Raw genomic sequence first — 18,925 nt, 5'->3', positions numbered from 1 at the left:
TCTCTGCCCCCGGTTCCCCAATTCAATATTGGACCAAGCCATGATGACGTGAAACCTTCCAATATTTAAAGATGGGAGTGGGAAAGGGCGAGATATAGGGCTTAGGGGGGGGGGGGGGGGTCTGTACTTCGCATGTATACATTGCATGTTTCTCTCGCCTCTCCAATTTTCATATAGGGCACACATTTCAATGGTTTAGTGCAAGTGTGCCAACTATTTTTTTCCTGGATTGTAGGCCCTATTTTTAAATTCAACATTTCAAGATTGTTGAATCTTCTTTATACGATTTGGAGAAAATACCAACATGACCAAGGGCCGAATGCAAATTTCAATGGGCCTAGGCCTGCCGTAAATTATCAACAATTTACATGACGTGTTTATTTAAGAGCTTTTAAGCAAGTCACCTGTTCAATAAGCTCTTCAATAGGCCATTACTCTGTATACAAACTTAGGCCTATGCATAATCACAAGCTTAGTGGTCTCGGTCTCTCGAGACTCGGATTTAGTCTTACTCTTCCAATCTAAATATTGCCCCCTAGGCCCATTTAGGCCTAAACCTAGGGAAAAAAACAAGAAACACTTACCTTTCGTACCACATCTTCCACCTTTGCCATCCTATGAATTTCCTTGATCAATAATGTTCTTGAAAGAGCAAAGTTCAACATAATTTAGGCCAGATGCTAAGTAAAACACGACGAACCTTTTACCAAGCAGCCGGTTTGTAAAGCACAAACTTTGTGAAATGCTTAAAACCGCATCACTTCGTGTCGTCTGCGTGTATTAAATGTTAACCTGAACAGAAATATTTTGCAACAAAACCCCAAAAAGCCCGGACAAAAAAGATCCCTTTACAATTTGTTGCGACGGTTAGCAGTTGTTAGGCCTATATAAGATGACTTTTAATAAGACGACTTTTAATTCAGCCCTCAACAGCAATTCTAAGTTTTACTAGGCACTTTTTTTTCGTGCGTAATAACACGCATATAGAGTTTCACTTTGGTGCGCCGGCAAATAATGATATGCGGCAGCGCAGGTGCAAATTACACCTGTCACTCAGCTGATCCATGTTTGCATACCGGGCGTAGGGCTATACTTGGCCGGGAGATTTGGTTTAGAATTTCCATGACTTTGGGTGAATTATGATGAATTTAATAAGCAGGAGCTATTTTTCCAATCACATGAACGGCTACTTGTAAAAGTTGGTCTATTCACTTAGTTCGCAAGGCAAACTTATAAAAAAAACGGGCAAAACAGACGTACCGGTATCATTTATCGGTATGACATTTTCGTTATTGATGCTGAGCTAAGTACGGTATGGGTTCCTCGTACTACTATTCACTTCAAATGTCTAAGCTTAATTCGGTAATTTTATGAAGCTTAGTTGCGGAAAAACAAAACAAAAACATAATCAATGTCACGATTAAATATGTTAGAATAGTTGATCAAAAAAATTAGAGAGAATAAAACGAGTACGACCCGGTGTACCGTACTAAACAAATCAATGCGGGGCCGGGGACACCTGTAAGTGTTGATAGGTAAGCCTATAGGCCCGGGCCTAAATTAATCGGGAGGGGGTACCTGTGTAGGCCTATATATCAGGATTAGGCCTATGGGCCGTTTTTTGCAAGAGACCCCTAACATCGGTCCCGATTTGAGAAAAATCTCTAAATAATGTCCCGATTTGAAAGAGAAAAAACTGTCAAATCAGCCGTTTTTGAAAATAAAAAGTCCCTAAACATGGGTCCCGATAAAAAAAAAATTCCAACATGTTAGAGTTTCAACGGTAGGCTACACCTGTCAAAATGTAATTCGAGTAGGCCCTATACTATTATATTAACTATAGCTCGGGAAATAAATAAGTAATAATTACGCCGAATAAATAAACGAATGCAAGAAAGAACGAACAGGCATATAGTTGCTAAATATAGTCGATTTAATGCAATCAACCAATCTATATAATATATAGGCCTATCAATTTTATTGCAAAGTATTTTTTAAACTGTGATTGGCCTTTTGGGGCCGCTTTTCATCTTTTAATGCCACCGTGCCATTCCCCGAATTCTATAATTATTTTGAAGGGGCACTTCTTAAAGTGCCCCTTCAAAATAATTCACGTACTCCGTCCTTCCCCATAACTGGATCAATTGTGCCCATATTTATTGGTCGAGCTATGAATATTGGACGAGATTATTCGCAAAAGGTTGCCAGAAAACGTTTAAATGTCGGGTTATATGGTATAAGGTACCGTATTAAACGTTTTCATAACATTTAAAAACATTTTTTTTTAACTTCCTGCAAAATATTCTAACATAATGTTATATAAATGTTGACAAAATATTTGTCAAAAAATGTTTGCAAAAAATATTTTTACAATAACATTTTGACAACTTATAAAAATGTTATTATAGTGTGTTTTCATACAAAACGTTTTAAAAATATTTTCATGACCTTTAGGCCTATATAACCCGAATGTTATTAAAACGTTTTTACCAAAACCAAAACCCAAAATATAAAATGATAGGGTTCACTCTTAGAAAAAAAAAGATGCAACTATCTGCGTGTTTCTACTGAGGGCCAAATTCCGTGCCATGCCGTGCCGTGCCGGGTCATGGCGGGTAACAAGCCCAGTAGAAACGATCTGGGTAATCGGTTGCCGTGTCATGCCGGGTCATGTGCTCGCCTTTCGTGATCCACCTCTTGAGGTGGATCATGCCGGGTCAAAGCGTGTAATCCGCTCAGTAGAAACGAGCCGTGTGATCGGTTGCCGGGTCGAGGTCATGTGTGTTGCAAAAATAACGCAATTTATATTCTATTTGTATTATAGTAGGGGCATTATAGGCCTATAATGTAGTAGGTTCCTTCTTTCTGATATTATATACACTGGCCACATGTGTGACTCGCATGAACTTGATGAAGTAAAGTGGATATGACTTTATACTCTAGGCCTACTTCTTTATAGTTAATGAGTTGGTTATATTTTGGCTGTAAATTAATTATCATAATAGCCAATTACTAGATCCACTGGTAAATTAATGCAATTTGGATTAACGAAAATTCTACTAAATTGTGATTTAGTCCTATGCCATGAGCTGCTATACGTAGACATTTAAATTTAGGATACAACCGTCATGCGCTCGTTGAAATCTGTTTTCCGTACTTCCGGTTTACAGGAAAAAAATGCCGTGCATCGTGCGAGACCCGGCTTTCTGGTCTCAGTAGAAACAAGCTGGGTAACGGTGGCCGGATTATGATCGGTATTTTGTGCCCGGAAAATAGCGGGTCAAAAAGCCGTACGCTCAGTATAAACACGCTATATAATCAGTGGCGGCGGTACGGGGGGGGGCAATTTATTTCCCCCCAGTTTTGCGGCAAACCCCCCCCAAATTACGTACGGTAAATTTCCACTTTTGCGGCAATTTTGTGCCCCCTGAAATTCACTTTGCCCCCCGAAAAAAATTCCTGGTCCCGCGCGCCACTGACTATAATTAATAGAACCTTTTTTGTAGCCTATGTAGGCATACAGCACTTTAAGCAATGTTTAAGGGGCAGGCAGTATCACTCCAAGTCGGAAATTTTAGACATTGTTTTGTATTTTAATGTAATGATGATAAGTACATAATACATTTTCAGAAAGGAAATGATTCAAGGAATCCAACTAACACGGTAAATTTCTTGTTTTTGAGAAAAGCGCCAAAATTGATTTTCCATGCCAATTTTTTTTTGGTCCGCCATAACAACTTAAATATTAATATTGACGAAAATTGCATAATGTGTTCTAAAGACAAAAATCTAGAAAGAGTTTTCTTAAATTTTTGAATTTTTCCTTCGTTTTAAAAATATGCAAAGTAAGGGAGCAAATAAGAAAAATAACAACAATAGATCTATTTGAAAAACTCCAAAAATCGGTGAGGGGCGGGGACTATAATTATTTATAAGCTTATATAGGCCTAGGTCTATGCATGTCTCCTCAAATACCTATATGGTCTATGTTATTTGATTTTTCTGTTATTTTTAATATTTTACTTAGCCCTACATAGGCCCTACAATCAACTTTTGACTCGATAAATTCCGCTTTAGGGAGTGTTCAGAAATACTTTGCATGGGGGTCTGGATTTTTTTTTCGTGTGTAATTTTTTAACCCCCCCCCCCCCTTTCATGAACCCAACTTTTTGACCTCCCTCTTACTGGACCAAAACTTTTTTGACCCCCTCTCATATTAGGTACAAAAGGACAATGGAAACATATTAATGACACTAAAACTTGTATTCATGTGCAGTGAAATTGTCATTGATGTAAGGTGTGGAATTGTGGAAATGTTTTGTCATTTTGTAAAGCAGCTCGCTTAAAAGCATGTTTTATTGTGCAAACCATTCATGAACAGATTGGAATAATTGGCGGCGGAACCATTAACATTTAGGGAGGGGGTAGGTTGGGGACACTAAAAGTAGGCTATATTTTATTCTGGTTTTACTGGGACCTTTTGTTGCGCGTGAAAAAAAAATTGGGGGGAATGTAGGCCTTCCGCCGCCTATGATTGAAATATAACATAATCGGACAAATTACAGTGATAATAATCTGTAGGCCTACTACATGAAACATTGTTGTAAATGAATGTGAACACTAAAGAAGAACAAAGACATTGCAGCTTTTTAGTGATTTGAAGAGCAGACCAAAGCAGGCCCGTAACCAGGATTTTTTTTGGGGGGGGGGGGCTGATTTTGAAAAAGTGGAATTTTTTTCAAAATTTTGACCTTTTTGGACTATTTTGAAAAAGTGAACTTTTTTTCCCAAAATTTGGACCTTTTTGACCAAAATGGCATAAAAGAAACCCCATTTTTTTGCTCCCTACGCTCGCAGCAGTGGGACTTAAAAAGGGGACTTTTTGGGCATAGTTTGGGGGGGGGGGGCCGGGGGGGCCGCCCTGGTTACTGGACCTGACCAGAAGGAACTGACACAAAATTAAGTTATAAATAAGACAATTTTAACACCGCCTACATATCTCTGACAGTGGAGTATTGAACAATTTATCAAAATACATTAAGTACCGGTACCGGCCTACCTGATCAAATACCGTACCCTTATCTGTCATGTTCGTTTGTTCTGGTTTTACTAGAATAGCCTAAAATTGGTCAATTTTAGGCTATTTTGTACTTATTTTGCTAAAGTTTTTACACACCCTTCTATGTGCCAAATAACCTTTTCCCCCCCCCCCCCCGTTCATACATCCAAAACTTTTTAACACTTTATTCAGAAATGTTATGCGCCCCCTCCCCCTCCCCCCCAAGGGCCCCCAAGGTATTTCTGGACACTCCTAGACCATATAAACAAACACCTTTTTTATTGGTGATAAAAACATTTTGATGTCTGAGGTTCCAATGTTTCCAACCCAACCCCACCAAAGTATTTTTGAACACGTTATTGGATCCATTGAAGCTCATTGAATGCAAAATTTATGAAACATAATCTTCACTCGTGACAGTTTTTTTTTTAAAGACAGTTCTTGTTTTAAAGCGTCACTGGCTTACAAAATTTTTAATGAGGTCAAAGGTCACGCTGTATAAAATAAAAAAAAGTCGCCGAGCTGATGAGCTGTGATAAAGAATCTGATTATAAAAGCCACATTTATGCGGTATGTATAAATTTGTTTTCAATAAAAATCAATTTAAATGCTTCTTTACACGATAGTAATTTCAAATCCGTGTAATTAAATTGAATTGGAGTTTCGATTTGGCTAAAATCGGCCATTTTTTGGTCGTTATTTTGGATCACAATCATGCATGCACACTGTACATTCATTCATTGACGAGATACGATCAAACAAAAAGACCGGTGTTCCGATGCATTATCTCAACAGTATTGCAAACAAAGCTTGCATGGATGGTTCATGACCTCCATGACCATGCGGGCGCCGGGTGCCCACTTGGGCTATCTATTCTTTTTTAAAGACCACCCGAGCTAGCCTAGCCCTAGCCTAGCTAAAGTACTATTATAAATTTATCATAGTCATACTCATAGACATAGATTAGATAGTAAACATTTATACATGGTAAAATAGTATTCCACAAATGCATTTTTACTAAAATTTATGCAGGTTGGAATTTTAAATCCAAATTTTTTTCATTTCCCTATTGGATTACACAGTTAAGGCAGGATCTTGGATCACAAGATCATGAGATCAGGGTTGCCAAAACTTTTTAGCCCAAGTCGCGGGTATTAGCCGTGAAATGTCGCCCAAATCGCCAAAAAATCGCCCAAATTTTTAAAGTCGATTTAGGGGGGTTCTACACCCCGTTTTATTTTGAAATTTTTGAAAATGCTGAAATAAATTCTAAAAAATAACAAAAACTGAAAAAACTGTAAAAAAAAAAAAAAAAAAAAATAAAAAATAAAAAAAAAGTGAAGAAAAATTTTAAGTCGATTTGAGGGGGTTCTACACCCCCCTTTATTTTGGAATTTTTGGGAAAAGCTGAAATAAATTATAAAAAACTAACAAAAAATGAAAAAAGTTTGAAAAAAAAAGAAAAATTAAAAGACGGCTGGGGGGTTCTACACCAATCTTTTTATTTTTTTAATGCTGAAATAAATTATTTAAAAAACTAACAAAAACTGTGGGTTTTTTTTTTGTTATAGGCCTAGGCCTACTGTATTTTTGTGAAAATATTGAAATAAATTATAAACTAACAAAATTGAAACAAAAAAATGTTTAAACTGCAAATTGAAATAAAACTAACAAACATTTTCAAAAATGTAAGAAAAAAATAAACTGCAAGGAAAATAAAATGTTGACTTTTGACGGGGTTCTGCACTATCTTTTTAATTTTTGGGAAATGCTGAAACAAATTATAAACAAAAGAACAAAAATTATTTTTTTTAAATGCCAGGAAAACAAACACATTTATTGATAGACATGCCATTCATTGCAATATAGGGGGGATATGCCTACAAAAATTTACCTTCAGCTGAGTGATAACTACATTAGCATGTACTATTTTTAATCAAATTCAAAACGGCTGGTACTTTTGATCATCATGCTGTTTCAAAAGAAATGTGCGGTAGGTGTTTACATATTTTTATTTCAACAGAACCGCCAACGAAAAATAAAAACTTATGTTGAAGTAGAAACTTGGCACCCCGCTGACACTAAGAAGCTAAGTCGTCTTAAACCACTTGTGAGTATAGATGGGAATATTCTAAGGATAATCCTCCAGCTCAAGTGGTCTTTAGCAACAACATGTGATGTGATTAACCAGCCCTCCTCCTGGCGTCCCATTGTCATGGGAAGCACACTGACCACAGAGTGTTTTGTAACTTTTGCTTATTGAATTAGTTGTTTGGTGCTTTTGTTAATGACCATTGAAAGAATTGGCAATCATGATCAAAAATAAGTTTTGAAGTCGGCTTTTCACAAACCCCCCAATATTTACTGGGTTTCGCTGGTGAGATTTTCAAAGTAGCCCAAATGTCGCGAAATCGCATGGAGCACTTTCTTTGTCATGGGACGGAAGTTGAAAATCGCCCAATTGGGCGCCCAAATCGCGGGTTTGGCAACCCTGCATGAGATGCTTAATGAAGCCCGCCCTCACATGTTAGAATGTGATCATGCCTACCGCAGTTCCAATAATTGAAACTCCCGGCTCCGACCGGAAGTTCCAACAACAGGTGCTGTGTATGTGTTTGTATGTGTTTAATGTGCATTCACATACACACTTAGCCGTCAGTTCGAAGAAATGTTGCTCCAAAAATGATTGCAAATTACACATTTGTAATCATTTTTCACCACAAAATATGATATGAAAACACAGGTGAGCAATGTATGAATATATGGAGAGGTGAAACAGGATATTAATTATTGTCAATATTAATATTTTGCGACATTTAATGAAAATAATTAACACTCTAGCCACCCTATGGCACCTTCTACAGTCCTCAAACGTTCGAAATTTGTAGTTACTACAACTGTGCCTACCGTAGCAAAGCCAAAGTTACATCTTGTTAAAGATTGACTAGATTCAGCTAACAAAACAGCATTTCGGTGGTGTTTCTAGATGAGGATAGCAGCTTTTCTACATGTATGTGGAACTGCTATCAAAATCCCTCTAAAATTCCATGTGCGAGTGTCTCATCATCACCATAAAAAATCATATATTTGGGTCAAGTTTTTATAGCTATTTTTGACGTAAAAAGAGCTGGTAACAAAACCGGTGATGCCAGCTCCGAAGTTTTTGCGTAGCACAAGCGCTTGATGTACGCTCGTTTTGACGGTAATTTACGCTAGCGTATCATGCATTTCAAGCACGTTTGACATTGTTTTACTGCGTAACGCAATTTCTGCATTTATTCAAGATGGCGAATTTCTCGAAAAACGTGATGTATTTTACCCTGTATTTTCCCTCATTACTCAAAGCCCTGCCCGCTTTCACAATATTTTAGCTTCTTGGATATCATTGGAAACATAGATTAGTAATATTAGGTACGGTAGGTCACTGTATTTTCAAAGATTTTTTAGATGATTTTTACTATGAAAAAATTGATGTTTTGAGCTTCTTTTCAAAAATTGGTTTTAGCTTGTTAAAAACAGGTAAAAAATCAGTTTTTTTGGCTTGTTGAATATTTTTGCCTAATAGTAGGGGGGTCACACTATTTTGTAATCAATGCTTTATCTCCTTGGTTTAAAGCTTTTCTGAAAGTGCTTACAAAATTAAACTCATAGCAATTTAAATGGTGAAAATCGGTCAAAGCGTTTTTAAGTTATTTAAGATTCCCAAAAATGCCGATTTTCAGCCCAAATCGGTGAAAAACACCCAAATTTAACGAAGTGGCAACTTTGATATAGAATTATATGAGTTTCAAAGATCCAAATTCAGTATAATTATACTGTATCCATTAATATTAAAGAATTAAAATAATAACAGGCATGATATATTATGCAGTTTCTGAAATAAAAGACAGGTATCTGGAAAATGGGCAAAATGGCAAAAATCAAGGACCGTCGAAAAGTAGCATGCCATAGAGATATTCCCCATAGAAAACACACACGTTTTTACAGACAAATTGATAAAAAATCACAATATTCAATTTGTTATAACTTCGGAACGGTTTATCATAGAAAAAAGAAAGTTATATCCAAAGATTAAGAAAGCATTTTTATTCAATATCTAGAAATACCACTTAAGAAATTGATTGCATACTTTCCTCATTGTAGGGTAACTTGATTTTCCAAATGACCAAAATGAAAATTTCAATTTTGGTAGGATTTTCCCCATAGAAAACACACACGTTTTTATAGGGAAATCAACCAAAAAAGGTACCATTTTGAATTTGTTATAACTTTTGAGCCATTTATTGTAGAAAAGAGAAAGTTATATCCCAGGAAAGCAATTGTATTCAATATTAAGAAAAAGCATGCAAGAAATTCATTGCATATGTTCCTCACTGTAGGGTAACTTGATTTCCCAACAACTAAACTAGAATTTTTTCTGCGGATATGACATTTCACCAAACAAAACACAACAAGCAAAAATGTGTCAAATGCCATTGCAGAAAAAATACATTTCAAAACGTTCCATGACTGTAAAAATCAAGATTTATCATGTTTGTACATTGGTGAGTAAAGAAGGAAAGAAGAGTCTTTTAGAATGAATAAAATCAGTAATTCTGATCAATTCAAAATCAGCACTTTTGGGCTCTGAGTCAAATTTCTGTGCTGTGACGACACAAATTAGGCTAAAGTGTGACCTCCCTACTAATAGTTAAAAGCTTGACTCCTTAGATGAAACTTTTAGTTTAAGCTTGTTAGAATATTAAACCTTGATGAAATAGTAATATTCGAGCCCTACATATATAGATCGGGACGGTCTAAAAGTCAGGATCGCCGAAATCCTGACTAACTGTCAAGAGGAGGTGGCATCAAGATGATACAGAAGTGTCAATGAGTAATGAAAGGAACTTTCTGTGCACTGAAGAACAACAGGTAACTTGGTCAGAGGTCCTTTTGAAATAATCTTTTTCATTCAGGAGGAATGTTCACTCCTTTGTCCCTATATAAAAGATGCCTGATGTAGAGTAGAGTTGATATAACTTCTTCTTTCTTGGTTGAGTCGGCAGATTCAGACTTATCCAGAGTTTTTCGGAACTAGAGATAGATGCCGTTGGTGGCGTCTGGCCAGATGAAGGGGGCTATACCCGGCTACCTGTACATGTATAATAGACCCGTGACGTCACACAGACGTCACTGGTCTATTATATCTGTTGATTAAATGCACTTTTTTGGTCCAGATCTAGCACTGTTTTGTATATTTATCAGCGTTTCCAACCCTTTTGAAAGGCATTCCATGCGCTACAATGTCAAAGTTGTGGCTGCATCATAGATATCTCGGGCATCTCAGAGCATTACCTGGTTTTTCCATATGAAAGTATGTTCCATCAAAGCTTTCGTTGTGTGCTGCCACCTCACGGTGGTTCCGGGAATGTTGTGTCCAGGCACCTAGGACTGAGTGCAGATATCAGAACCGGGGATGATCCAGGTTCTCTTTTCGAATAGCTCTGACACTTTAACGTGCACAGGGATGAATCCTCCTGAACACGGGACCAACAGCTTTACGTGACTTCTGAACCACGGACGTCGCACATACACTACCTACATCTGCACATGCTAAGCAGTGTGTGGGGTGAGAAGAAATTCTACAATTATTAATTCGGTGATGTTTAAGGCCGGTGTCAACAGGTCCTCTGTCGGAATCCTGTCGACAAAGTGAATTAGTCCTGGTATTTTTTCAGAACCCAAATGTATGTCGACGTCAAGATACGAAATATGTCGACATCAAAAAACGGTGCCGACACCGGCCCTAGTGATGTTACTTCCATGAACTTCCTTTCAGACCACATGGTGTTCGTGTACAAAATCTTGGTAATTATTTGTGTCATTGTTATATTACAGGGCCAAGTACCGGTATTGAAGTAGTGAATGCCTGGCTGTTCTTTACAACATATTCAAGATGAGATATATTGAGAACACAGAGTTGCGGGAGTGGATCAAGGAATCTCTTAGAAAGAGTATATTCCAAAAGGTATGTTTCTCTGATTCCAGTGTAGAAATAAGACCAAAGAATATGTACTCCATATCCCATGCATTTCCTGAATGAGAAATTAACAAATTGTATTGGGGGACCAAAAAAGAAAGAGTACTTCCAGCATGTTTTAAATTTGGACCAAATTGAATGATCGGGGTTTTGCAGAGAGCAGCAACATAGAGCAAGTGCAAAATGTGTCAGTTAAACTCAATGTGTCATATGTCTGTTAACTCAATTTAGGTATTCATTATTGCCTCTTAGCCAGTGCATATAAGGTCTATATCATTGTCTTAGTTGCAAACTGTTCATACAGTGTATTTTCTTATCATTGCAGGCTCATGCATTAGCAGTTCAAACAGGATGTGACATTCTAGTCAAACTTGAAGACAGTGAAGACATCATTGGATCCCAGTATTATGCCACCAGTACATTAGACAATGCGTTCAGCAGTAATGGTCTGCGAAAGAAACCGCAAGATGTATCAGTGTCAGGGGACACTGGATTGCCCATCAGTCCATTAGTAGACAGGGGCATCCAAAGCTCTGATGAGACGCCTACAAGCAGCAGAAATGGCACCAGTGGTAGCTCATCATCAGTTGAGGATATTGCTCAAAGATTATCGAGCAGGATAACTGTTCCTGGATCAGGAGATAGTGCAGTTCCTATGCAGCTCTCGTTAGCTGAAGATGCAGTGTCAAAGGTCAACTCGCAAGGTGACTTCTCATCAGTACAAACAACTCAAGACTCTTCACAAGGTACAAGTGATGATACTCTAACAGAGACTGATATCACTGTTAAAATTGAACCTATGACTGATGATGAACCACCTGATCCAGGAGTTGATGACAATAAGGACAAAGATGATGCACAGACGCAACAAACTAATACAGACCAAATGTCTTTCTCTTTCGAAGCATCTAATCATAGTGTTCTAGGACTGAGTTCACCACCTTCAACATCATCAGGACAGGTGACCATAGGTGGGATGACCAGAGATACCAAACTATACCCAGTACCAATATCACCAAAGCCTTACCAATGTGCAGTATGTCATAAAGCCTTCAGAAGTGTGCAAGTTTTGCAGAAACACACACAGACATTCCACATGAGACCAACGAGTGTGCATCAGCTGTCAAGACGAGGAAGAGGTCGGGGACGCGGAGCTTTTGCAAGAAGCTCATTTATGCTAGCTGGTCAGAGTCAGCCAGCAAGGTATGTCTTCATGATTTTTATTCTCTTCTTTGGTTCATCTGAAGTTTGGTAGTGACTTCAATGCTTTTGAACCGCCCTTGTATGTGTGCCTGTCAATTCTGCATGATTAACATTACGCGCATGATTGGATACTGCGACCAGCAAAATACGCACCTACATCACCACCGTATAGTAGTCTTATTATGTTGCATTCATGATGTTTTCGTCTGGACATTATATTATTATATATCAATTTCCCTGAAAAACATGGACACTTCTGATGAAAATTATTAGTAAGAAGATGCTAAGCTACAATATATTGCAAATTTCCTTTTACAAATTAAGCATGCTGCTAACCATCCAGCCGGTATTATTTTGCACAAGGTTCTATGCACATGCTTGGCATTGCGTACAAATGTTGAAACCTTGCAAAAGATAATTTTAAATATCGTCGTTGGGCAGGAAAAACCTAATATGTGCGTGTGGCCCCTGAACATGTATAACACAAAACTGCCAACAGGTTACATAGGAGGTTTTGCTTTAAACATGTTCAGGGGCCAATAACACATATGAGGAATTACAACAGGGTATGTCATGCAAAGAGAAACATCTGCGTAGTTTAATACTCAATCAAAATAGCGCTATATTCAAAAATTGATCATAATGATTTAAACGCTTTGTTAATTATGTTTTTAAATTTGCAGGCATCTTTGTCTGGCATGCAACAGAGTATTCCATGGCGCCCAACAACTGGAGGACCACATGGCTCGATACCATGTCAACCCAGACACTCAACAGACATCTCAGCAGCAACAACAACAGACCAGCTTTGAGGACTCTTTAGCCCTTGCAGCAGCCACCCAACTTGCAGGAGACATCCCGTTCCCTTCTCTCGATGATGAAACTACAGAAAACAACTCGCAGAATCTCGAAGACATCCCCGGCCCCTCAACTTCTGATAACTCCATCTCTCAAATACCACCTAGTGCAGTCATGCCATTTGGGCAGCCGCAGGCCTCAGTTAGTGCCCCATTTACACATCCCCCTCCCCCAGCGTTGGCTCCCCAAGTGTTTGGAGGCTTTGCAGCCCCTGCTGTCCCACCACCTAGATCTAATGCATCATCAAGCATGGGATCATCACCACATCGAGGAGGATCACCAATGAGGGTAAGTAATCAGTGTGTTTATTTTGCACAAAGTTGTGACTTTAATCTTCCTCATGTTTGTAACATTTGACCTATTTTGGAATAATTATTAACCCCATAACAAATACATCTAATCTTAGTAACTTTTTGAAATGAAGGATGTACGTTTTTTTGCAGTTTCTGGCCGTTTTTGATAAGACCCAGGTTTGACACGATTTGATCAAATATAATTGACGAAAATCGAAATACAAATACATACATTTTGTATGCTAGTTGCTACATGATTTGTTTCCTTACCAAATTTTCTTGTGATTTTGATATGGAAAGTCAAAACATGGGTTATGCTCTCATAACTGTTGCATTCATACGATGCATGTGTTTGAAGGTCAGTGGCCTCAAAAACAATTCTCGGTATTCGCAATAAGGGCGCCGCCAGCGGTTTGCGATGTAATCGTGATGTATCATGGGAAAATCGTGATGTATCATGGGAAAAAGGTCGACATCAAGTCAGCGTATCGAATATACCATGCTATTACATAGGAACACGTGACAATATTTTTTTACTTTGTCAATATAACGGTGTTACACGCGAATCGATACTCAATAATACTTAATAATGTGATCTGAAATGTGCACAATTAATTTTTTTCTATCGACGGCGGTAATACCGTTATATTGGCAAACTAAAAATATTATCACGTGTTCCTATGTAATAGCATGGTAATATTCAGATTGGCGCTGGCTTGATGTCGACCTTTTCCCATGATACATCACGTAATACATATCGTAAACTGCTGGCGGCGCCCTTATTGCGTAATACCCAGAATTGAAGCTACATATATATCTAGGCCTGCTAAGAATACGCGATTTTGGAGGCCAAAAAACGCACCCTGATTTTCCAAAAAACGCAAAAATCCGCGATTTCCCGCCAAAAACGCAAAATCAAAAAAAAAAAAAAAATTTTTTTTTTTTTTTTTTTTTTTTTGCGATTTTAATTTTTTTTTCGCGGATTTGGAGAGTCCCTGGGCCTAACATCAAGTGCTACCATCATTAAAAAAAAAAAATTAAAAAAAAAATTAAGAAAATAAAAAAAATAAAAAATTGCGTTTAAAAAAAAAAATTTTGCGGATTTAGAGAGTCCCTTGACCTTGAGTGAGGTACTGCAATCATTTGTGGCTGATTTTAAAAAATTGGAAAAAGATACAAAAAATTACAAGTTTGTATCCAAATGGGACCGATTTGTAACTTGTGTTCACTGCATAGTCTATTGAAGATATAAAAATGCATTGGTTTTGTACACAAGTCTGTATCTTAGATAGATTTTGAAGTGAACACAAGTTATAAATTGGTCCCATTTGGATACAAACTTGTAATTTTTTTGTATCTTTTTTCCATTTTTTTAAAAAAATTTTTTTTTTAATGATGGTAGCACTTGATGTTAGGTCCAGTGACTCTCCAAATCCGCGAAAAAAAAAAATTAAAAATCGCAAAAAAAAAAAAAAGATTTTTTCAAAAATGTCAAAAAACGCAATTGGAGCCAAAATACGCAAATTGCGGCGCAAATAACGCAATTGCGTATTCTTAGCAGCCCTATATATATCAAACTCTAAAATACATCCTTGTGATCCAAGTTATCTATAGGCCATGCATTTATGTCATTAAAGGTCACTCACATGCACATGTGCGGATCAGAAGAAAAAAAAAGATTTCATTGAAATCTGATGTTTGTTTTTGCATTTTTCATTAAATTCATTTAAATGGCATTGCATTTGGGTTTTGAAACTTAACATAAAGAAGAACCAACCTTGATATGTTGAGCTCAAAGGATCCTAGCGTGAATAAAAGGTCATGCTGTTAAAAAAGTTACGAGCTGCAAATTATGTTTTGCTGTTCAGCTTGTATAAAATTTGGAACCACAAAACCCCTGGATCAAAATTTGCACATGTTGTCACTTGTTGCTATTCTTGTATTAAATTTATATCATCTTATTCACCAAATGTTAGATGAACTATATTGTTGACTGTGAGTGACTACAAATTTTCCAAATCCTTTCGCATAAAATTTCAAACTGATATTTTTCAAGTATAATTAATGTGAGGCACAAACATGAGGAAGATTTTTTTCACACCCTAGTAAAAACAGGAGTTCAACTTTGTCATGCCTTGCAAAAATTGAAACGGAATCAAAATATTCTCACAATCCATCAGACCATCACTATGCATGTAGGCACAATCTAATTCAAGTGGCACAGTTCATGAACCTTCCGTCCGATTTCCATTGTTTTAAAAACAATAGAAACCGGACGGTCAACTGCCGATCGAGTTTTGATTTCATCCCTAATAGTTCTCTGGGTTGATATGATGAACAAATTTTAATCTTTACCCAGGGCAGCCAGCGTTCACATACCCTGAATGCTTCTGGCTCTTACCAATTGAGCCATGTCATGTTGCAGAAGAACGGAATATTTGAATCTATATGTATTAGGCCCCCCCAAAAAAAGGTTTGTCTCAAAGCTCACGAGTGGTTTGAAAACAAATGCGAAATGTGATTTTTTTTCCCCCCCGACTTTTTTTTATGGTATTTTGAGAAAAAAGTCTGATTTTTTCGCCCAATTTTTCTGGAAAAACTATTAAAAAAAAATTTCAAAATAAAAAAATTTCCAGATTCCTTTTTTGTCAAATCGTGTGATTTTACAAATGCGCGCGTGAGCTTTGAGACAACCCTTTTTTTTTTTGGCCTTTTTGGTTGAAGAGTGTTCATCATATTCCTAGCGGAAGTTATCAGAACTGTTCATTTATAACAAATACACGAAGAAGCAGTTTTGATACCTTCCGTTAGGAATGTGACAAACTCCATTCGACCTCATACTTAACATGTACATCTGGTGTTCTTCTACAACGTGCCTCTGTGGTTTAGTTAGTTACAGCATTGTGGTAGTATAATATAACGAAGGTCGCCGGTTCGAATCCAGCCAAATGCCTGTTTTTGTTCATGTGTGCTGGCTGCAGGGGTAAAGAATAGAATTTGTTTATTTAATAAACCCAACACATTTACAGCTTGCTTTGCTCAATGATATCATCATGAGTTTGACAGATTATGCCTCAACTTCATGTTAAGCATGAATTCGCTTGAATTAGCAAACAGGGGATCAGTGCTTTAGCGCCATTGGGCAGAATATCAATTATTTAACGATGATAGTGGAATTCATATGTAACATGAATTTCAGAAAGAGATAAATCCAGATTTGGCTGTCTGTCAAACTCATAACAATATTTGGGTCACTGAGTATTGTGGCCTACATGTAATGGATGAACCTATTTGAGATTCCACTGACTCAAATTGATGTTTTCACATATAATAGTACATTGGTACATATTTAGAGGATCAAAGTAATATTTTGCAAAAACTGTTCAGTGATTTTACAAGAATTTTGATTGAGAATAGTTGAAAATGGTTTTGCTACTTTTGGCAAATGTTGAACTCCTGAATTAGCATATATTATACATGTAGACTGCTTTTGCAGTCCCTTTTTGATAAACAATTCACCCCAGCTATATAAAATAACACATCCCCAGTGACTAATCTGCCGGGGCAGTGCGATTTTCAGATGGGAGCGGTTACAACTTGTAATCATTGTGAGATGAGTTGATATTGAAGTATGAATTTTAAAAAGGAGCTATGAAGTAGACTAGTACAGATACATCACAAAACAAAGGATGAACACTGAAACAGCTAACCAAGGAAGTTTGTTTGAATCAAAGGATTTAAAAGACGAAGAACTGTATGTCGACATGTGTGTAACACTATGGCCATGCGTTTTGAACTCAACACCCAAAAAGGGTGGTGGCGTCACACTTTTCACTGTGATCATTTTGTTTTTTGAGTGTATCTTTGGAAGAAATATAGGTATGACAGTACATTTGGTATCAAATGAAAGATAATATATTGATTAGTAACTATGGACAGTTTCATTAAGATATCTTGAACATTGGTAGAATGGCACCCAATCCAAATGACCAAGTCAGGGGTGGTGGTGGCAGCGGTGCATGTGGCAGCGGTGCACTCATGTACAAACTCTATGGGTAGTTTGTATTTTAAGTGCACACAATTGTAAAATTGTTCATTATGTACTTCAAATGTGTCCTTATTACTATAAATTTGGTATCAAAAGATAGCTTAGTTGTCCATGTAAACATTTAAATACCTTAACTTTCTTAAAAGAAAGTGAGAGGGCTGGTAGTCACAGGTAAGTCACATGACATACAAATTTGTCCCTATTCTCTACACAGTAAACCCAAATTTTCAAGCGCAATATACTGCTAGAGATTACCATCGCTGTATTTTTAAAAGTATACCCCCTAGGATAGCAAAAGTATACATTTTTGGAAAGCTCTTGGCTCAAGGAATCCAAAAATGCACTTGAAATTAGTGTAGGGTGTTACCCTAAGAAAATATTTTTCAAAATGTACTAGACTGATGGGTTGAATCGGTATAAAATTCCACCAGCCATTTTCTGAAATACACATTGGTTTACTATCATAAAGCCCTATATCATCAGAAAGCTAATGGTCTGAGCTTTTCAAAACTGCATTAAGAATTGATGGAGGGGTACACATGAATGAAAACCAGTACCCCAAGTAAGCTTCATCAAAAATATAAAATGGGCTTGCAATTTTTACATTATTTCTTTTCACATATACCCTACACTAATTCTGATTTCCAATAGCTTTCCAAAAATGTATACTTTTACTATCATAGGGTGTATAGATTTCCAGATATGACAATTTATACCAAAAAAGGTGCATCGTGACAGAAAAATCAAGGTGTGACGCAAAGTCGGCGAGTTCACAACGCATGGCCCTATAGGAAATTAGCCATATTGGATTGACACATAGAAATTATTTTTAAAAAATTGTAAACCTGTAGCAGGTCTTGATGAAGGCTTGTAGCAGGTCTTGATGAAGGCTTAAAATTGAATGATTATTGATGCTTCAAGTGTGAGCGTTTCAGGGATTTAGGGAGACAGAAACGTATTCAATATTTGAGGAAACTTGCTCAGTTTCTCCTTGGTTTTTAAGTACTTGTACTTCATGTAGGCTTGTCTGTTCTCTTGTATTATCTAATATTTTGCACACTGATATGTTAAATACATATTTCATCTTTTAACACTGCAAATCAATGCAGTTTCATGGATTGTGGTGTAAGTGACATGCATCACTTTATGTACATATGCTATGAGCAACGGTTTTGGTGTATATATCCCATATGAACTGGATTGTATACCTGCACATTATGACAGTGAAATACGGCACTTGGCAAAAGCCATTGCATCAGTCAGGAATGAAAAGCCATTTTAAATAAAGATGAGAAAAGTTCAGAACAGGTGCAGTGATCGGTATTTATTCAGTAAGTTGGGGGTCAAAATGGTGGACATGAAATATGATTTATGAATCATGGTACGCTTTTGAGCGAAAATACAGCTTATTTTATAGCCAATGTCAACATGGATCATCAGGTTAA

The 18,925-nt window shown here is 37.1% G+C and overlaps 1 protein-coding gene across 8 annotated transcripts in view; it reads left to right on the top strand.

Annotated features, from left to right (window-relative positions):
* Positions 1–5,545: 5,545 nt before the first annotated feature.
* The window catches only part of LOC140142077 (uncharacterized), a 53,102-nt gene continuing 39,722 nt past the window's right edge, over positions 5,546–18,925 (top strand). For all 8 annotated transcript variants that reach the window (XM_072164246.1, XM_072164066.1, XM_072164190.1 and 5 more), the window contains exons 1-4: positions 5,546–5,629; positions 10,937–11,066; positions 11,404–12,281; positions 12,965–13,427. In XM_072164246.1, the coding sequence (XP_072020347.1) occupies positions 10,995–11,066; positions 11,404–12,281; positions 12,965–13,427 (1,413 nt within the window). In that variant the 5' untranslated portion in view covers positions 5,546–5,629; positions 10,937–10,994. The remainder of the gene's footprint in view (positions 5,630–10,936; positions 11,067–11,403; positions 12,282–12,964; positions 13,428–18,925) is intronic.

Source organism: Amphiura filiformis, chromosome 1 (genome assembly GCF_039555335.1).
Source record: "Amphiura filiformis chromosome 1, Afil_fr2py, whole genome shotgun sequence".
Classification (NCBI taxonomy): domain Eukaryota; kingdom Metazoa; phylum Echinodermata; class Ophiuroidea; order Amphilepidida; family Amphiuridae; genus Amphiura; species Amphiura filiformis.
This window is presented reverse-complemented; position numbering and strand designations above follow the sequence as displayed.